General features: G+C 31.8%; 1 protein-coding gene across 6 annotated transcripts in view; it reads left to right on the top strand.

Moving 5' to 3' along the window:
* Csmd3 (CUB and Sushi multiple domains 3) overlaps window positions 1–20,380 on the top strand; it is a 1,205,819-nt gene that overhangs the window by 795,220 nt on the left and 390,219 nt on the right. For all 6 annotated transcript variants that reach the window (XM_074069090.1, XM_074069089.1, XM_074069088.1 and 3 more), the window contains 4 exons: window positions 1,540–1,728; window positions 7,221–7,337; window positions 12,515–12,730; window positions 14,907–15,095. In XM_074069090.1, the coding sequence (XP_073925191.1) occupies window positions 1,540–1,728; window positions 7,221–7,337; window positions 12,515–12,730; window positions 14,907–15,095 (711 nt within the window). The remainder of the gene's footprint in view (window positions 1–1,539; window positions 1,729–7,220; window positions 7,338–12,514; window positions 12,731–14,906; window positions 15,096–20,380) is intronic.

Below are 20,380 nucleotides of genomic sequence, written 5' to 3'. Positions count from 1 at the left end.
GTTATCAATCAATTGTGAAAGATTTCCTTAGACTTTTTCCATGATTCCTAGATCAACCCAGAACAGAGACAGAAAAAAGAAAGAAATGCATCGCTTTATTTTACTCAGCAGTCAGAGTCAAGAAGCACAAAATTATTAGAGTAACATGAAACCACTAAATTCACATGGAAAAAATTAAAATTTACCATTATTTGCATTGCACAGCACCTCTTCAGCCTCCATACTCATAGTTTCATAAGATTTTACTGCAGGGTTTGAATTTTAGATAATGAAATTTATATGTGAATGAGAGTATTTGGGGAAAGCCAAGCATTAAGAGAGGAGATCTAAGTTATTATATTAAAGATTAGTTAGACGACGCACAGACACAAATGAAGGATTCCTGGAAGTGAAAGAATGCAGAAAATTAGTGAGGAGACTTCCCTGAGTAGTATAAAGAATAACTATTGGAAGACAATGCAAATTAATAATAACAGAATCCCATTTGGGAATATTAAATTTCAGAATGACAACTAGACATTTGGTTCCATTAGCAGGAGACTATAAAAGCAATGTGATGACATGTTTTATGAATATATATGTGCAAAATTTTATATAAAATACATCAAAGATCAAAGAGAAACCACATATTATTGTTTGTTTCATAGACCTGAAATGATGACAGCCTTGAATAGAGTAAGGGAAGTGAAAAATGACATCACTTTGAATGAGGTAGATTTTAGAGATATTGTGTGATGGAAGTGGAGGGGGAATCAAAGATGAATGAAGATTTCCAAGCCAGGTGAACAGGAGAATATTGATCATATGAGAAGAGGAACTGAGAGACAAAAATAGTTTTGTGGAAGATGAAATTATCTGTTATATTTTAGTTTCTCACTGCAAAATAACATTTAGATATATTTTCCTATATATGTTTTAAATATGTGTTATTTTACATTTTAAAATAGTTTGTTCTGCTTCATTTTTAAATTGAATAGCTACTACAAAACAATGCTGTCCCATGTGAATGTGATTTAAATAGTATATATAATGTTGATAATGTTAGCTACTGTGCAATTAGAATATGGAAGTGATTATTATTATTAAAATATCCCATTTAGGAAGAATAAGGAAAATTATTTATCATACCTATAGCAGTGGTCCTAAACTGGACCACTGTGTTGTGGAAATGCCTCTATGGTACTTTGTGCTCTTTTTAGTGATTAAGTGAAAAAATTTTGAAATGTAACTGGAATATAGTCAGCTCAAGTAAAGTTAATTATTGCTAAGATCATTATGTGTACATGTATATACAAAATTTTTAGTGATACACAAATTTAATAGATAATTGTACATCTTCATCGAGTTCTTACATATTAATTGGTAAATTTGATTCTTACTGGTACAAAATAACAAAACAACTGTTAAATAAATCACTGGATTTTTTAAAGTGAAGCTATGAGTACATCAATTTATGTGTAAAAAACATCACTCAGAATTGTTTTAAGAACTAGGAATAATTTTCAGCAAATCAAGCTTACTCTTTGCTTTGTCTCACAGGTGTTACAGTAAATACATATTCTTGTCTGGACCCTGGCACACCTGTCCACGGCCGACGCTATGGTCATGATTTCTCCATTGGATCCACTGTTTCATTTAGCTGTGATCCAGGATACAGGTTAAGCCATGAAGAACCCCTTCTATGTGAGAAGAACCACTGGTGGAGTCATCCACTCCCAACCTGTGATGGTAAGAACTCAGTATATAAAACACATCTATTTGTAATCCAAAAAGAAATCAGTGTAGTCTTTATAAACATCGGGTTTAACATAACTTTAAATCGCTGCCATTTCTTAAAGATTCTTGAATTTGGGACATTTTTTAATCAAACTTATTAATAAGAAAGAATGCTGATGTTCAGTTAAACTTACTCCATACTTAAAGACTTTATATATCTATGTCTATATAACATAACCATTTTAAGTATTATTGTGGATTCTTGGGTAAAATAGCCTGGAAAATGCTAATGTAGTGTCAGAGGAATGCACTGAAGGACTACATTGCATTTGCTTCCTGCCCTAGAATTCAACAGTTCCAAATGGAAGCCCACTTTATCCCCAAAATTTCTAATTAACTACATAGAATCACAGCAATTTCCTTGAACTGATCTGTGGCAAAAGTTCTTACTTGTAGTGAATAAAATACCAGTTTCCTTTCCTGCCTTTTTGTTTCTATGAGGATAACTCAAACGGGTTTCATTTTTTTAAAAAGCATATGAAAATATTGTGGTAGAAAGTGATTCCCCTAAGACTGAGAAATGCTTTCACACTTGCTTTGTCAAAGGCATACTCTGTGAATCTATGCACTATTTAGTTCTGGCATTCACTTTCTATTTACACCATCATTCCTAATTTCTATACTCATTCTTTTTCAAGTTGGAGCATCACATTTGTCATTTCAAGATTAAATATTTAAGTACTTCCATTCTGTTGTATTTTAGGAACAGTCTCATGCCAATTTTCTTTTTATAACAATGTTTAAAAGAATCATCAGTACTTCTTCCCTGCGTTTTGCACGATACTATTTTTATTAGTCAGCAACCTTGTGATTATAAGTGACAGAAACCCAACTCTAACTGATTGCTAAAAATAAAAACAGAAATTGTTGTTCTACTATTCAAATATCAGAAAAAGCAGGGAGGCTTCTTTCTCATAGGTCATTGTAAGCATAAGTTCACAGTTTTTCAAGAATCTCTTCATCTTCTACTTAAAATTTCCTCTGTGTGTTTGCATAAGTTGCTTCAACTGCAGCCTGGCTTTTTCCACTGGGGCATTGGCAGTAGAGCATATACTCTCAGAAACACAGAATTTCATTAGCATTTTCAGAATTACAGACAATTAAGAGCTCTTTCTTGTTCCAGGTAGAAAAATCCCAAAAAGTTATTTTATTGGCCCAAACCTGAAGCAGTTACTATAGTAAGCATCTGGACTTGTAAGGGTCATATGCCCATCCATCCCTAAAGTCAAGACATAGATAGTAATATAAAGGTATCATATTTGTCAAGTCCTGATAAAGCAACATGGTTGGCATGAAAAAGGAATATTCACCAAGAGAGAAAGATATGGAGGCAATGTTATCAGAATAAGCAGGAAAGTAAAAAATAATGTTCAGTAATACAGACACATTTAAATTTTGTGAATAATAAAAGCCTATTTTTCTAGGGGCAGCAAGACCCTCATCACCTCTCACCAGTGTAATGGCAATCAATCTTAAATTCAATTTCTGACTTTTTTCAGTCTCATGTCTATCTTTCATATTAGGGTTATTTCATGTTATACAATCCTGAAAGTACTTATGGCTTTATATTCCTTGGAGATCATAGTATAAATTACTCATCCTATAATCATGGTCCTCTACTATGAACTCCATCCTTTCCAGTTCTATTTTTATCTTGTACTCTTTTTGTTTGTTGGTTGGTTGGGTCTTTTCATTTTTTAAATACTTAACATTTTTGAAGTGGGGGAAGTTCTGGTGTTTAACTCAGGATGTTTGCTTTTGCTAGGCAAGAGCTTTACTACTTCAGCCATGCCTATAACCCTTTTTGGTTTTAGTTATTTTTCAGATAGGGTCTCTTGCTTTGGCCTGGGGCCAACCTTGAACCTCAGTCTTCCTACGTCTTCCTCCCACATAGTTGTGATTACAGGCATGTGCCACCCAGTTTGTTCTTTGAGGTAGGATCTTGCTAATTTTTTCATGGGCTGGTCTTGAACCACAATCCTCCCCTCTCCACCTCCCTAGTAGGTGAGATTGCAGACATGAGCCACTGCTCTCAGCTTCATGTTTGAGCTCTTTATAAAGAAACTACTTAACAATTTTGAAATAAAAACTTTGATATAAGCTATTCTGTATGCACTGGGGACCTGAGATTGTCATTAGTACTAGGGGGAAAGATGAGATCAAATGTTTGGCATGCAAATATTTTCATAAATTCTTTCTATGACATATATTTTATAATATGTTTGATATACATTCTCTGTGTGAATATAATAAACAAAACATCACCTATAAAACCTTAAGTCTTCACATTTATCTTGATATTTTAGAACTCTCATGAGTTTTTCCAATAAGCAATCCATTTCCTCTTTCACATTCTTATCATTCTAATAGAAGTGGCAAGTTTTAGAGCAGTAAATATCATTATGAGAGAACATCAGTTATGAATTAACCACTTTTAAAATTAATCCAACTTAAACAGGCTTCCTACTTAGCATTAGGATCTGTCATAGTTCATTTTACAGATGCACATGTGAATCACTCTCTTGTAATTGTTCAAAATGATAACCATATAAAGCAAATGCCACTCAAACCATTTGCAATGTAAAATAATCTCATTTAGAAATATGAAGGATTTCATTAGGCTGATGAAAATGATGAGGCCTGTGATGATAATAGAAAACCATTTCAATAACACACAAAATGATTGGCAGATGAGAATTTGAAATAGACACCAGTTAAAGAGCATCAATTAGAAAACTGATTTGTTAGGTGTGAGGTACTTCCAAAGAGAAGGATTTGAAGATGAAAGGATTAAATGAATCTCTGAGAAATAAATGATACCTTTAGGTCTATTTTTTGTTTTGTATGTGTGTTTGTTTCTTATAATGGGGTTTTCTATATTGCACAGGCTAGTTTGGAAATCTTCAGCTTTCCTGAACAGCCTCTCAAGTAGCTGGGACTATAGCATACAACACAGCACTCAACTGTTAAATGATATCTTTAAGTATCCATAATTTTAGGGGGCGGGAATGCTACACAGTCAAACATAAATGGTGGATGTCTGTATTTTTTGTTGAAAATCATAATTTGTAATGTAGTAAAAAATCAGAATTTAATTCAAGAGTCTGCTTAATATCACACAGAATTAGGTTGCTTGAATTCTCTTTGTGTAACACCTACTATGAGTAATTACATTACTCCTCGTAGGTTGTTATGAGGGTTAATTGAGTTAACATAAATAAAGTCTGCAGAATACTGCCAGTCATGTTTTAAGTTCATTATAAGTGTTTGGTTCTGTTCCTTATAAGACATAAAATAAAGTTAAATGTTTTCACATTTTTGGTTTTATCTCCCAAAGTAAAAGATGTACATCATACTCTCCACTACTATGAAATTCCTTCTCTCAGTCAATTCCCTGCAAGGCCTGCTCCTGTAAAAATTACTTTTAAACATTTTTACATTAACTATGCCCTCTGCATAGCTAAAATGAACTATATTCTGCTATGTGACTAGTATCAAAGAAGCAGTATAAATGTATATCATAAATGTATTATTTATTAACTATTCTTCCTAAATTTTTAAAGTGTTTGTTTATGACATAAAGTGTTTTGGTTCCTTTAATGTCTCAGTTTCTATGCAGGCTAAATATCGCCTGTAACAAGAGAATTCTCAAGAAAATTTCTAAGAACAAAAAGTAGGAAGTTTGACATGACAAAAGAACACTTATGTACGGAAGACCTTTCCCTGTACCCCCATGCATATAAGCACAGATGCAAGCACACAGGTGGCATACTCCTTAAAATTTTCTCACCTGTCTTTTTTTTTAGTTTTTGTGTTTTTTATCCTAATATAAGACTGAATTTATCTCTTATTTTCACTGGGAAGTTTTATTCTACCAGTATTACATGTAGCTGTTTCAAATAGAGATTGTAGGTTTTAACCCAGTACAGCATTTTTGCTTACCACATTTCATTCAACAAATTCATATCATGTTGTATTATTAGGACCTTTTTAGTCTGGTCTCAGAATGGAGAGCAAGATGAAATATAGTGTATTAGGAATAAATGTGCATATGTAAAATAATCTAATTAAAAATAAATAATCTGTCATCAAGAAACAAAAAGAATTACTAGGAAAATAAGCATAGATCATTTTAGCAGCAGCATGATCAGCAAGATACAATGGAAATGGTGCACCTAGACATTACATTGATGACAAAAGCGCATTACAACTTTCTAAAAACTTGAAATGAAACTGAAAAATTTGTTAAGAACAACTAAAAATGACAAACTGTGCAAACCCTAAAGAAGATTCCACTCTATCAAATCATGGATAATTTTGAAATAACTTGATAATATATATGTTGGGTAAGCTTATCTTGGCTTACAGAAGGCAAGCAGTAAGACAACTCCAAAAGATATACTAGCTATGTCCTTAGGTAGTACAAAATATCAAAGTAATGAGTCATTTGAATTCTGTATACATATTTAAGTACAAACACTTATGCTTCAACACTTCTAGATACTTAGCACTACTAGTTAGGTTAAGAAGGACAGCAACCAGATTGCCTTACCTCTTCTCAGATTCAACAATGACACTTGGGAAAAATTATGCAAAGAAAAAAGACCAAAACTCGCTTTTATGTATTCCAGGGAAATTGGGCAAGTTTCAAGGAAGAAAAGGCCACTTGTTGCCTTCATGGTTCTCACTCACCAAGAGAGTTGACCTTTCCAAATAGAACAGAATAAGGATCAACAACATCTCTTCTGCTTCCACTAGAATTAAATTACTAGGCTGTATCTCTTCTAATTGTTAACACTGACAAAACTGACATAACATTAACACCAATGGCTATTTAATTGAAAATGAATATATTAGAAATAAATGCTAACTTAATTTTTGATTTTTTTGAACTCAATTCATACACACTTATTTTTGCTTTCTTGGGATATTTACTCTCTTAGAATATTAATTGTACTCCTTCTAAGTTTCATTTTCACAACTTCACTGTTTTAAAAGGAATTTCATGAAGAATGACATATATACTTTTATGAATCTATAAGAAACAATTTTACATAATTAACAATTCATTTCTTAGTGTTTCATAAGAGAGGCTGCTGATCAATTAATTACTCATGTTTAATATACCACCAATTTATGCAAATGTTTCTTATAATTAGAAAAGTATAAGTATGTACTTCAAATTCAAATATGGAAAGTGAGCTGTGTTCTCTTGGGGCTGGTACTAATTCTCAGAGACTATTAAATATATTTTTCTTCTCTAGTGCTGCAATGGATGAGATGATTTTCTAGTATTGGAAGTTCTTTGCACACTCCTATTATTACGAGGAAGTCACTAGTCAAAGATAATGGGACTCATCCTGTTTAGAAAGGAGATAAAAGGTTTGTTCAGCCTCTGCCTCCCTAACTGTGACTGATCCTTCTGTATTCCTTTGTATTTTCAGCATTATGTGGAGGAGATGTTAGAGGGCCAAGTGGAACAATCTTATCACCTGGTTACCCGGAATTTTATCCAAATTCTCTGAATTGTACATGGACTGTCGATGTAACCCATGGAAAAGGTAATTTGTTCTTTGCATTAATAATTGGGATATCTTCTGAATTTTCATTGGATCTATTTTTACTTCATTGTCCTTTACTAAGTCATTTTGTATGATCAAAACCGGATCAGTTCTAAAATATGCTAGCATAAAATTCAATTTGAGAAACTGCAGCAGAGGATTATATGTTACTTTTCTGTTAATATTATACTGTGCTCATTTTTTACCAGAATGGTGATTGGAGATATTTATTTAATTTTGATACAGTAGACTAATATCATTTGGAATTTTCATATCAATGAAACCTCACATAGGATGGGTGTTGCATACTGTTAAGAAGTTGATTTCAGACGTTCAAAGGGTAATGCAAAAGTTAAAATGCTAAGCCAATTGCAAAGCAAGCAGTGCATGTTTAATACACTTGCTTATAAAGTGTTAACATTTTATTTTTACAGTAATGTTTCCCACACAAATTTGTAATCACTTTACAAATACTTGTCTCTCACATTTTCTAATTCAGAGCTACAGATATGTGTAACATAAATAACATGGAGTGTAAAATTTTACTGTGCATTTGGTAAAGGTTAATAAATGTCCATTTACAAATAAATGAAAGTTGCTATAGAAATAAAATAGTTGGTTCATACATGCAATAAGACATCAACTCACAAATTAGCAATGTGATAACAATAGTGGGAAAACTGCAATCCTGGCAAATTAAAATAAAAACAATTCAACAATTCCATGGAACATGAAAGTTCCATGAGCCAATCTTTAAAGAAAAAAGTTTATTCATTTTTAAATCTGTTTTTGAGACATAATTTTTGTTTTAGATGTATTGTTATATTGTTTTCACGGACTTTTACTATTATGGTGTGCTAAACAATTTCACTATAGAAAATCATGAAAGAGAGTCAAAACAACAAACTATCAAAGAGAAGATACTGTCAAAATTTTAAAATAAAACCTTGTTTTTAATAAATCTAAATGCATTGTGTTTTCACAAATTAAGTTTGACTTTGATAAAATTGTACACCAATTGAACAGGAATGAGAATTATATAGTGATTCTTTTTGTTAGATTTCTGAAATAAATTAAAAGTTATTGAGAACAAACTTGTTAAAATGAGAAGTTAGTTCTGAACAGCAGCAGTGAGGTAGGAGACTTTGTAAACTGTGATTTCTGTTATTCTCCAGAATGTAAGACTCTTTGTTGGAAGTTAACCAAAGCATCATATAATTCCAGTGTGCAGTGGATTAATGGAGTTTAAAATAAGCTCCTTGATATGATACAAGAAAATGGAGGGCTACATACTGCTTGCTATGTAAATAGAGGTTTAATTAACACTTAAGGTTTCACATCTTCACAGGTTGCAAGTGTTAATTAAGTCTGTATTTACATGGCAAGAATGCAGATTTAGATGGCTTTCTTCATAGAGCTAACAAAGTTTGTTTGAAGAATTGTTCCAAAGACTAGACAAAGTTGTATGAAGGATAAAAAGCTAGGAGATATTGACACCAGGAATTTTGGATCCCAGGCCCAAACTCCTGGGCTTTCACATGTCCGGTTCAGTCACTGGTCCTTATATACCAAATAAAGAAACATAGTGAAGGGCAGAAAAAGAATATTTAGTACATTGCATGGTGAGAAGACTCAGAGCAATCACTCAGCAAGTTTTTAGCCTTCCTCAGGGTACAGACATGAGCGTTATCTTTAAATAGACAAAAAATTAGGACAGGGGCAAAAGGTATACAGAGTTAAGCAGTCCTTGTCACAGGTGTGGACAGGATAGTGAGAAGATCTTACCCAGTGTCTTTGTCTCCTAATGGGTGGTCTATCCTGAGGAAGCTCTATGGTTAGGGTTTCAGTCTTGTCATGAAGATGTTATCAGTACTGTCCTTCCTGGAATTCAAGGTGATTGCAAAGTGACTGCAACAAGAATGATTTAGAGCAAAGACAGATAGACAATGAAGGCAGAATGCCATGTTTTCTTTATGATTTTAGTTAATTTGTGGACCCAAGTATGGAGTCAGTGGTTTTCAGCAAAATCAATTTAAGCACCTCTTACAAAATCATTAAAGTAACATAGCCTAATCTTTCACAGAGCATATTAATTTCTTTCTGTGGGACACCAGAAACATGATGAACTGATCTTATATGGTCAGTTCCTGTTGGGTAAACCTACTAAGTTTTTTAATTACAAATTTCTATTAGAACATATTCATTATTACAGGGATGATTCATAGTGACAATTCCAACCAGCTTATATTGTACATTGGTTATATCACTTCCACTGTCTTTCCCCATCTACTCCCACTTAAAGCAATTGCAAGACATTTCTTTATTCTATTCCATACATGTATATGAAGTCTATCAACCACATACCCTCACCTTAATCTAATCAATTTTTGTAGAGATTTAATTGCTGAAAAAAATGTTCTGAGATTGTTGTATCTATTCTGCTTCCTGGAGTTAGACCAAAAACAAACAAATAAAAAATAAACATTGCATTAGAACTATTCTCTGAGTTTGTTTGTTACAACTTGATGCTACAGAGGGAAATAATTCTCTCTAAAAATGTGAATTTCCACAATTACACTCAGACTAACTCTACAAATTATTTCCTCAATTTAAACCTATACTTTCTTTCAATAACTTTTTGACTACTTTATCATGCTATGGACTGATTACGAGTTTTTGGTTATTTAAATCATCTTTTTAGATTATTGTAACTTTAAATGACAGTTAGATCCAGTGCCTAAAGTTCGATACTTGCATGCAATTGAATTTTTTTTATCTTCAGTGCAGAATTTTATGTTTACTTTTGTTAAATTTAGCAGACTTTTGAAAGTCTTAAGTTTTGTTCAGTAGCAAAAACAAATTTTAGTGTTTATTTAGTGTTTGTTATTTAACTGGGGCCCAGTGTCAATGAAAAACATTAACTCTTATTTTGGAGATTAGCCAAACAATAAGGAACAACTAATGAGCACTTCCTCTGAGCCAGACACTATGCCAAGTCATTCCCATAAGCAGCTTCATTTAAAGTGTGAGACAACCCTATCAGAACGCCATGTTGTAGATAGAGAAAGTTAGGCTAGGAAAACTAAGGACTATGTGACTGTTATTAGTATTTAGTAGAAATTTAAATTTTCCTACAAATTACTTTGAGAAATATCAGAATGAACACATTTTTCTTAAAAACTATATATAGTATATTGCTAATTTTTCTCATCTTTTCTCCATAAATTCTCCTCTTAGATATTTTTTCTTAGCTTTACTCTATAGAAGAAATGCCTATTTTGATCTTTCCATTTATATTATTTTCTAAAGTTAGATAGCACCTAATCTAGACAGTGATTGTCTTCTTTCTATGTCAAGACTCCATTCTCATTTCATCTGTTTTGTGTCAGCACCACTTTTATACTAAAGATCATTTGAAAGATCAACTCAATGTCTGGACTCATTTAAAAGTTCTCTAGGGTAATTCGTATTGTATTTTGAAAAGATGTTTGAAAAATAGTAGCATATACATTTCAAATATTTCCTGACTATTTTATAGTCACTGGTGCATTATATACTAGTAATCTTGTTTGTGGTTGGTTTTGTTTTGGTCTCATTTTACATTACTTTATTTTGAGTGGTAAGGATAGAACCCAGTGTTTGTATTTGTGAGGCAAGTGGGCTACATCTCTAGCACACATTTTAAACTTATGGGAACTCCAAGAATTTCCAGAATAGAGCTAAAATGTGAATGAATGAAGAATGTTTCTTACCATACTCTGAGGTTTGGGATTTTCTTAATGATTTTGTGATTTTTTTTCTGTAGCTCAAATTAAAAGGAAAAGAATACTATAAAGGAAAGATGTATATGATAGCCATCTTTTATTTCGTATGCTGCTTTATACACAGTGTGTTGTATGTTTGTATGTGTGTATGTGTATGAAATTTTTAGTCTTTTACATATGTTCTGGACAGTGTCATTAAAAACTAACTGAGGAACACAATGAGACCACTATGTGTCACCAGCATGGAACAAATGAAGATGCTCTAAATTTTCAAACGCTGGTGAAGATGCAGAATAGTCATATTTAACTATGGAAATTTAAGTTAGCATATTCATTTTGTAAAACAGGAATTGTTAAAACTGAGCAGATTACCCATGGCCCAGTAATTCCACTCTTAGTTATGCCCAACACAAATAAGCACATATCTTCATAAAAAGGAATGGTGAATGTTCACAGCAGCACAGATGTGATAAAATGCCAACTTATTAAGTGACCATCAACAGTGGAAGAGATAAAGGAATATGCTGTATTCACAAAATGGAAGACTATACTCTCTGTCACTGAAAATAAACACCTCTCAATTGCATGCAATAATAAAGATAAACCTCACATGCTTGATTGTTGAGTAGCAGAATGTACACTCCAAAGAGTACACATTATCCAAGTCCATAATCTAAACTAAAAAAAAATTTATAAAATAGGGAAATTAGTTTGTACTATTAGAAGGTGAATGAATGGTTATCTTTGAAAAGTGAAGTGTCAGAAAAGTTTCATGAAGTGATCTGTGTGGGCTGGTAAAGTTGTATTTATTGACTCCGGTACTATTTGCAAAGGTGTGTTCAGAATTGTGAAAATTCAATGAGGTTAGTGCTTATATGTGCACTTGTCAGCATATTATCCACACAGATTCAAATGTGTGAAAAATAAATAAATGAGGCGTCATTACATTCATTAAACAAATAGTACATCCTTATGCCTGCTTTATATTTTTCTTCTAAAAATAGACTTAAGCTCAGTTTGGAAGTTGGGTGCTGGTTTATTAACCACTGTTTTCAAATTGTTTGAAAGGATTGGAAAAGGAAATGACAGAAGCATGTAAGCTGTCACAGAAAGCTGAACTTCTATTGAAAACAAAGTCTATGTATTTTTCTGGAAATTTTGTTAAAACTATGTCAGGCATTTATTTTTTATTTTATTTATAAGAAGTTTCTAAGACATGACTCACTATATCTCTCAACAGTAAGCTGAAGGAAAAACATAAAGGATCATTATACTATATATTTGGAATATTTTATAGCAGTGAATTTCTTTTTCAGAAAAATTGATCACAAGGATTTTATTTTAGTTTGATACTGACTTTGTGTAATTTGCTAATATTCCTTATGAATCTAGTTTTCTTATTTGTATTAATAGGTGTGCAGTTCAACTTCCACACTTTTCATTTGGAGGACCATCATGACTACTTACTGATCACAGAGAATGGGAGTTTTACCCAACCTCTGGCACGTCTGACTGGTTCAGAGCTTCCTTCAACAATCAATGCTGGTCTCTATGGAAATTTCAGAGCACAGTTACGCTTCATTTCAGATTTTTCTATATCATATGAAGGATTCAACATTACATTCTCAGGTAAGAAAAAAAAACGAAAAGATATTCTTTAGTAACTTTTAAATTTTAAGTTTTTAAAAGTATTTGCACAACTTATGACAAAACAGATTGTCAGGAATTGCAGAAAATAAGAAACAAAAGCAGAAAAAGAAAACAAAATAAATATTTGTTAGCAAAGTTAAAATAAGTTTGAAGTAACTTGAAGATTGTCTCCAGTAACATATTAAACAGAACAATTAAACAAAAGCAAAAAAATGAATTAACTCACTAAAATTCCACTGCAAGTACAATAATTACATTTTCTTAATTTAAATTCCCCTTGTATTCTAACAGATGGCAAAAGCAGCTAGAATTCCTATTGAACATAAAATGAAAAATAATATATATACGACGTTTCAATTAGACTCAAAAATAAAATGTAAATTAAACCACCAATATTCTAGTTTTATGTCTTTTCTAAAAAGTATTGGTACAGTCCAAGATTAAGATGAACTTAACATTCTTTTCAAGAGAGATGATGTAGAAACAAAGCAATAGAGTTACCCTTTTACATAAAATAAGCTTATTTGTAGACAATGGTATTATTGAACTCCCACCCATAATGTTTAGCTATGGGTCCACAATCTCACCTGCATTAATAAAAAAAAGAGAGAGAGAGAGAGAGAGAGACATACACATGCATGTGTATGTATATATGTTTATGTATATATATAAATATATATACGTGATGAAATTTTTTGCTGCATTAGTCAAAAATAGGAAGAGAGAGTACCTTTATCAATCTCCACTTTGCCAACAGTAGTGCTACTACCTTCAAAAATGGTGATACAAAAGCCAAGAAATGTGCATATATAAATGTAGCTGTGTTCCCTCATTGCCAGAACTGGGAGATAGTGTTTTTCCTAGAAGGTGAGTCTTTCTTCTGGTGCCAGGGCTCTTGAGTAGCCGTTTTCATTCATAGCATGGTATTTCCTGCAGGGATTCTAATTCCTAGGACCTGTTTTATATTATTACTTGGATCCTAGGAAAAAGAAAAAATATAAAAGTAACAAATATAAAAAAATTTCACATCACAAAGAGTCCTACCTTTTAGTTGAGTGGAATAAATACTGAGATAAAGATGGAGACAAATTAATAAACAATTCTTATGCCAACCTGCTAACAGAACAATTGTAATATACATGCACATATAAAATGATACAAATGCTAACCTTGTTCTAAATTAAAATTATTATGTATGTATGTATATGCAAACATATGACACAAATGCTAATCTTGTTCTTCAACAATGATTTTGTTATTTGGATGCAAGTACCTAGCTGTTAAAATAATTAAGGTATTCCACAATGAATAGTAAATGACAAAATCAATTTTAACTCAAAATTTTAAACATATATCCAAATAAATCTTTTTAAGAATACAATATTAGCTTATCATTACGAAACAATCACTCTTGTCCTTTTTTACAATTTCGCAGTAAGTAAATTTTATTTATTTACTCTGAGAATATTTTTAGTTAAGCTATTTCTTCTTAGTACTGCATATAAATTATAATGTTTAATAACTTCTGTCAGACACTGAATACTGTTTAGTTTTTCCTTTTCACCATGTTCATCTGTTCCCTGAGGGAAGTTCCTGTGTAAACCTATTATGTAATAATTACAATGTGTGGGTACTTCAACATTACACAAACTTTTGCATCTCTGCCAGATGTTTTTCAGAATATGGGTTAATTGAGCTCCTTGTAGACTAGAGGCACAAGAACCGCTGCCATAAAATTAAAACCATTAAGGGAAATGTATTTTATTCTACAAGTGATTTCATTCCAAATGTTATTTTGTGTTTGAAATCATGCATCTCTTATGTCATTATTATAAGTAAAAAATAATGTATGGAATGCAAGTTTCCAATTCAGAAAAAATATGAGATAAATAGCTGTATTTTCAGTTTGTTACTCAGAGTTGACATTTTCTCATATACATTGATTTTCTCATATATGTTGAATTTCTCATATAAAAGTATTTATGAAGTTATTAGATAGAGCAATAAGAAAATCTTGTGTCTCACTACCATTAAAATATATGTCCCTCACAACCTCCATTTTCTACAAGGAATATACTTTTAACACAAAGCAATGTTATTTTTTTTTGTTCTCCTTTTCTTCCTGGGTGATTCTCCATCCCTCCCCAATTTACAGAATATAACCTTGAGCCTTGTGAAGACCCTGGAATTCCTCAATATGGTAACCGAATTGGATTCAACTTTGGGGTTGGAGACACTCTGACTTTCTCATGCTCATTGGGTTATCGCCTGGAAGGAACATCGGAGATCATCTGTCTTGGTGGTGGTCGGCGAGTGTGGAGTGCACCTCTGCCAAGGTGTGTGGGTACGTGGTCAGCTGCTTTCATTTGCTTGTATGTGTAGTCACTGTCCATGGACTTGCATGGTTATACACCCTTTGTTTTTTTTTCTTTTAATAATCTGTTGAATTTCTTCATGTACTTCATAATTAGCTATTTCTATTATTTTTCAATTTGGCAACCTGGTGTACCTCAAGTAATTTCTCTGATGTTGTAGTCAAACAGCCAGGCTTCTAAACTTGTTTTTAAATGCTGAAGATAAAGATTAAATTAGATAGGTAGATAGATACATACATACATACATAGTAGACAAAATCACAGAGAATGAGATATAAAATGGAATTATCCCCTCCTTTAGTTGGTTTTATAAACTAGATTAATGGACTAGAGAGAACACCAGATTATATTCAATGCAATAAGAGTTAAGATAACATCCAAATTCAGAATGATTCCTATATTCTGCCTGATTTACAATGCTAATCTATTTTATCCTTACAAGTGACTCTTAACAAATAAGTGCTACAACAGTCACCATTTTTTAAGTGGAAAAAAAATGAAGTGTAAAAAAGTGAAGTGACCCAACATTAATAAATCAAGCACTTTAAATCCCTCACCTGGACTGTTTCCACAGAGAGAACTCACAGAAAATATATTCTTCTATTGTATTAATAGTGTGCTTTGACTAAAGTTTGACAGTATTTTATAACTTGGAATGAACATATATAAAAGATGATTACAAGAAAAAGATACGTCAAAGGATGTATAGATAATTCATTTAAGAACTATTAGTCATTTTTTACTCATGGTAGATGAGTTAAGATAGTTCGTTTAATGTTATGAAATTAAGAATAGCAATAGATAAAGAGTTAGAAGACTGAAATTACCACCTCAATTTTTGGAAATGGATGTTTTGACTAATAAAAGAAAAAAGAAACTTTTCATTAGAAAAACGTATTTTTTTTTCATAACTTAGGTCATCCCCAATCCAAAGTAGCAAATACAGAGGCAAGAATATTTCATACCATCAACCATTCAGTGGTTATCAGTGTTAAAGCATGTAAATAGTCACTTTTTAAATTATTTCATAAACATAAATCTATTAAAAATAATCACAAACATTTTATTTTGGTTTACAGGAATTTAAGTAAATATAATTGTGGGTCACAGATCTGGGTAAGGTTTGATCTCTGACTCATGCCCCGATTTATTATCTGGTTTTGAAATGCTCAAGGATGAAAATGTGAATGAAGAAGAGCTACTCTGTTTGCCTTACTTAATATATTGTGCAAAGTATAGAAAGAACACCTGTGGAGCCCCAAATCTAACTAAAAAATGTGAACCTCCTAGTTATTGTGAGGCTAAAGGTTTTAATCGTGATTTTTCATCACTTCATGGGATTATGTAAATCTGAGCTGATATAACAGTTGCACCTCCTTTGGAAATCAGAGATTTTGTAAAAATTGCCAAAACAACCACAGAGGCTTGAAGTGAAGGGGAAATGAATGTTCACACTTTCAAAATTAACATCTTTTCTAGAAATCGATATAAGGTACATACCTTCTGGGTTTAGTTTGTTGATTGGTTTTATTGTGGGTGTTTTTCTCCTGTGATTGCCAGATTTAGGACTCCTTTCCTCTCCTGAATAATTTCCACCTACATTTTTGTTCAGTGTGACTATTTATGAGATCCACTTATGACAAGTCCAAGTGAGGGATCCATCGATTCAGAGGTCCTGATCATTTGATACTAAGTCAATTTACTTTTCTAGAGTTAATTTTTCTCATCTTTAAAATGGTGACAACTGTTATGAGCCAGGTATGAGGATGAAAATTAATTAGCAATGTATATCAAACTCCTAGCACAAACCATGGGGTATAGGAATTATGAAAATTTTACATGTTATCTCAACTCTTAAATGTACTGAGTATTGTCTGTCATATCCCCATCTTATTAATGTAGTTATAAAATTGCTTATTATAGGGAATAACTCAATTTTATAAAATCTTAACTTCATGAGTATCTTCTAGACTCTTATATCATAAACTCATTTAATTTTTGCTATAATCCTGTTATTCTTATTCCCTTTATTTTAATTAGAAATTGAGATTTAGTGATATTAAATAATTTGCCAAGGTCATCAAGTTTGTAAGTGGTAGGCCCATGATTTACATACAGATCCATTTCATCATAATGCCTAACTGTTTTCTACTAGTATCTTGGAAAAGTACTAAAACTCTACATCATAAAGAATTAATATTTTCCCTGAAATTATGAAATACCAGGCTATTAGGTTCAGAAAAATCATTTACATGTACACATTCAAGGTTTAGTTCTTATTTACAGTACATTATAATAAATGGATACATGAAAACCTGATTTTGCAAAAAGAAAGTATCTTAAAGGTTTTGTTTTATTAAAATATTTCTCTGAGAGTGGGTTTAGGTTCTTCATGTTTAAATCTTTAATGTGAAGGATAAAAGAAAATCACCCTGTGGACAAATTTAGAAAGCAGTTTTACCTGGGGAGTTTTTCCTCCATTTTCAAATTAGCTGTGCTTGCTTTTAAGCTTATTGAAATTTACATTTAAGTGTGTTAACCTCAATAAATTCCACAGCAAAGTGCATATTTAAATTACAAGATGGAGAAAAATATACTTTCAAATGGAATATTTTTTTAAAAATTATTTGTCCAAATGTCTTTGAACTTTTCTCCCCTTCTTTGTCTATGTTTTAAAACAAAGATTTCTTTTTGTATTTCTGGTTCTATGTACATATATGTATATATCTTTTATTTTATTATGTCTTCAAAGTTCACCATCTTTAGTTACAAAACAAATTTACATTATTTGGAATTATTCTTATGAACAGATGCCCAATTTTAGCAACAACATTTTATTTTGACAGTTTTTATATCTCCTTAAGTTATTCATACTTTTCACCTCATATACATGTAACATCAGTTCTCTAGTCCATACTTGCTTAAAAAATCATTCTTTCAGTCCCCAGCATTGTAAACCTCATAGAAAGTTATGTCACAGAAATTGGCCAAATTCTAAGTAGGTAGTATTCTAAAATCTTGCTTCTGTTATAGTTATTTGATATCTAAACAGTCTTTCCATGATTCAAGGGTGTAAGTAGTGGATACAATCTTGGAAAAAAGCACAGTTGAGGTGTTAAATTTTATTTCAAGTATAAAATTAACCCTAACATTTACTACAATGAATTGTATAACATAAATTATAAAGGTACCTGACTCTTTGGTCATTAAGTGAACAGGTTAAGCTAAACAAAAGTTTGTTTTTGTTTCATTATTTGTATGTATTTATTTTTTATTCTATATTTGCTATATATGTTAGTTGATGTCTTCTGCTTTCTCTAAGAATAATTTGGTGAAATTTAATTCTGGAATTTAGATGTATTGTTAAGGAATTTCCTGCATAACTTCTGCATTGATACTTTATGGTAACATTTTAACAAAATATTAAGATATTATAATATCATAATATGTCTTTCATATCTTTAAAGGAATCTATCACATAATATGTCATTCTAAAAATCCACCAAGGCTGTTAAAATTATTCTAGCATAAATATTTTATCAGTGAACATAGTGAAATCTATAAAAACCCCTAAGTTGCACTTAAACTTAGGGACAGCTCGTGACTGACACAGAATTCTAAATTCAAGTCCTACACTCAGTCTAGAGTAGAACAGTCTCTTATTGGAGACTAATAAAGTAGAAAGGAAATTTGACCCTCTTTATTATTGATACATGACTGCAGAGAAATCCTTATGGTTATCATCTGTTTTAACTGGAGGAAATTTTCAAATATGGCCCATTTGTCTAAAGTTACTTCAGTACAGAGGAATTTTTAGAGACAGAAGAATCTTAATGGAAATTGAGAACATAACACCGACGTGGATGCAATAAATTCTTTCTTCAAACATATAGCCACTATAGGAAGTTCTGTGACCATTGACAAATTGTTTAAATATCCTTTCTGCCATGTTCTCAATGGACAATGTGGATAATCAGATCCATGTCACAGACAAGAAATGTCACCTCAAGAACTGTTCAGCACATGATAATTAGTCAACAAATATGAATCCATTTTCCCTCTCTTCACCACCTTACATATCCAATTATCCTTAAGAAGATCATAACTGACAGCTCTCAGGAGTGATTTTTAGCAACCAGCAAGACAGAGGAATGCAGATAGAGGAAGAACACTACTTAGTGATCATGACTAAAGTTTTACCTTTGAAAAATACATGTCTACATATTAGTAATTATACTTCATATTTTGGGAAAGATAAGAATAGCAGGTAAAAATCATATTTTAGTCAAGATGTTTCATATTTAAGTGGTTTTCCTACAAACCTGAGTCCTAAGGAAATATTAGATTAATCACCTTTTGTAAGAGGCCTGCAAAGTTGTAAAAGCAAAAGTACAAGTAAGTTTCAAAGTAACTACTTTGAAAATAACAGTGCCTTGTTTTTGGTCAATAAATAAGCACTTGATTTCTTTTTCTAAAATTACATTATAAAACAATGCTGGCATTCCAAGTGCCTCTTTTTAAATCCGAAGAAAATACTTGCACATCTTCACTCAACATTCAAACATAGCAGAGTCCCACTCCAGGTCATGTTGCAAATAAACACAGTGCTAATGAGATTAGTACGTTAAATATTAGCAGTTATTTGTCTTTAGCCAAGAGTAACACATTTTAAGAAGTCTACACATTTCAAAGTCATTTTAAAGAAACTAATTCATTTATCCTCTTAACACGTCTACGTGTGTTTCTAGTTGCATGCATCATTGATTTTTTTTATCTGACCTTTGACAAGTAACAACACCTTTCCTTTATCACGAGTCAAATAAGAAAAACAGCTACATTACACAGCTACATATTTTCCTTTTCGAATTTTTTAGATGATGTGAGGATTACTATTGATTTTTTTGGTTAAAAATAAATGATGACTGTAAGAAAAACTGCACTGCAGCATGTATGGGAATTAATTCTGTGCACGATATAATGATACAGAATTCTCTGTAGCATTGTAACTCTTACTCTGAAGGTGGAAAAATATATTTAAAAAATCAAGAAAAGAAAAAAGAAAAAACATTTTCAAGAGACAATTTGTCTTTAAACATAAATGTGCTTATTCCATCTTTCTGTATAAAGATGATATACATCTAATTCCCAGCCATACATGCTCTATCCAGTTAGTAAGCACTAAAGATATATGGCCATGTAGAAATAAAATTAGGGGTTAAGAGACTTGGATTGCTCCTTGATTCTACCATTAATT

This window comes from Castor canadensis, chromosome 3 (genome assembly GCF_047511655.1).
Source record: "Castor canadensis chromosome 3, mCasCan1.hap1v2, whole genome shotgun sequence".
Taxonomy (NCBI): Eukaryota; Metazoa; Chordata; class Mammalia; order Rodentia; family Castoridae; genus Castor; species Castor canadensis.
The sequence above is the reverse complement of the archived record's forward strand: the minus strand, read 5'-3'. Positions and strand labels throughout refer to the sequence as shown.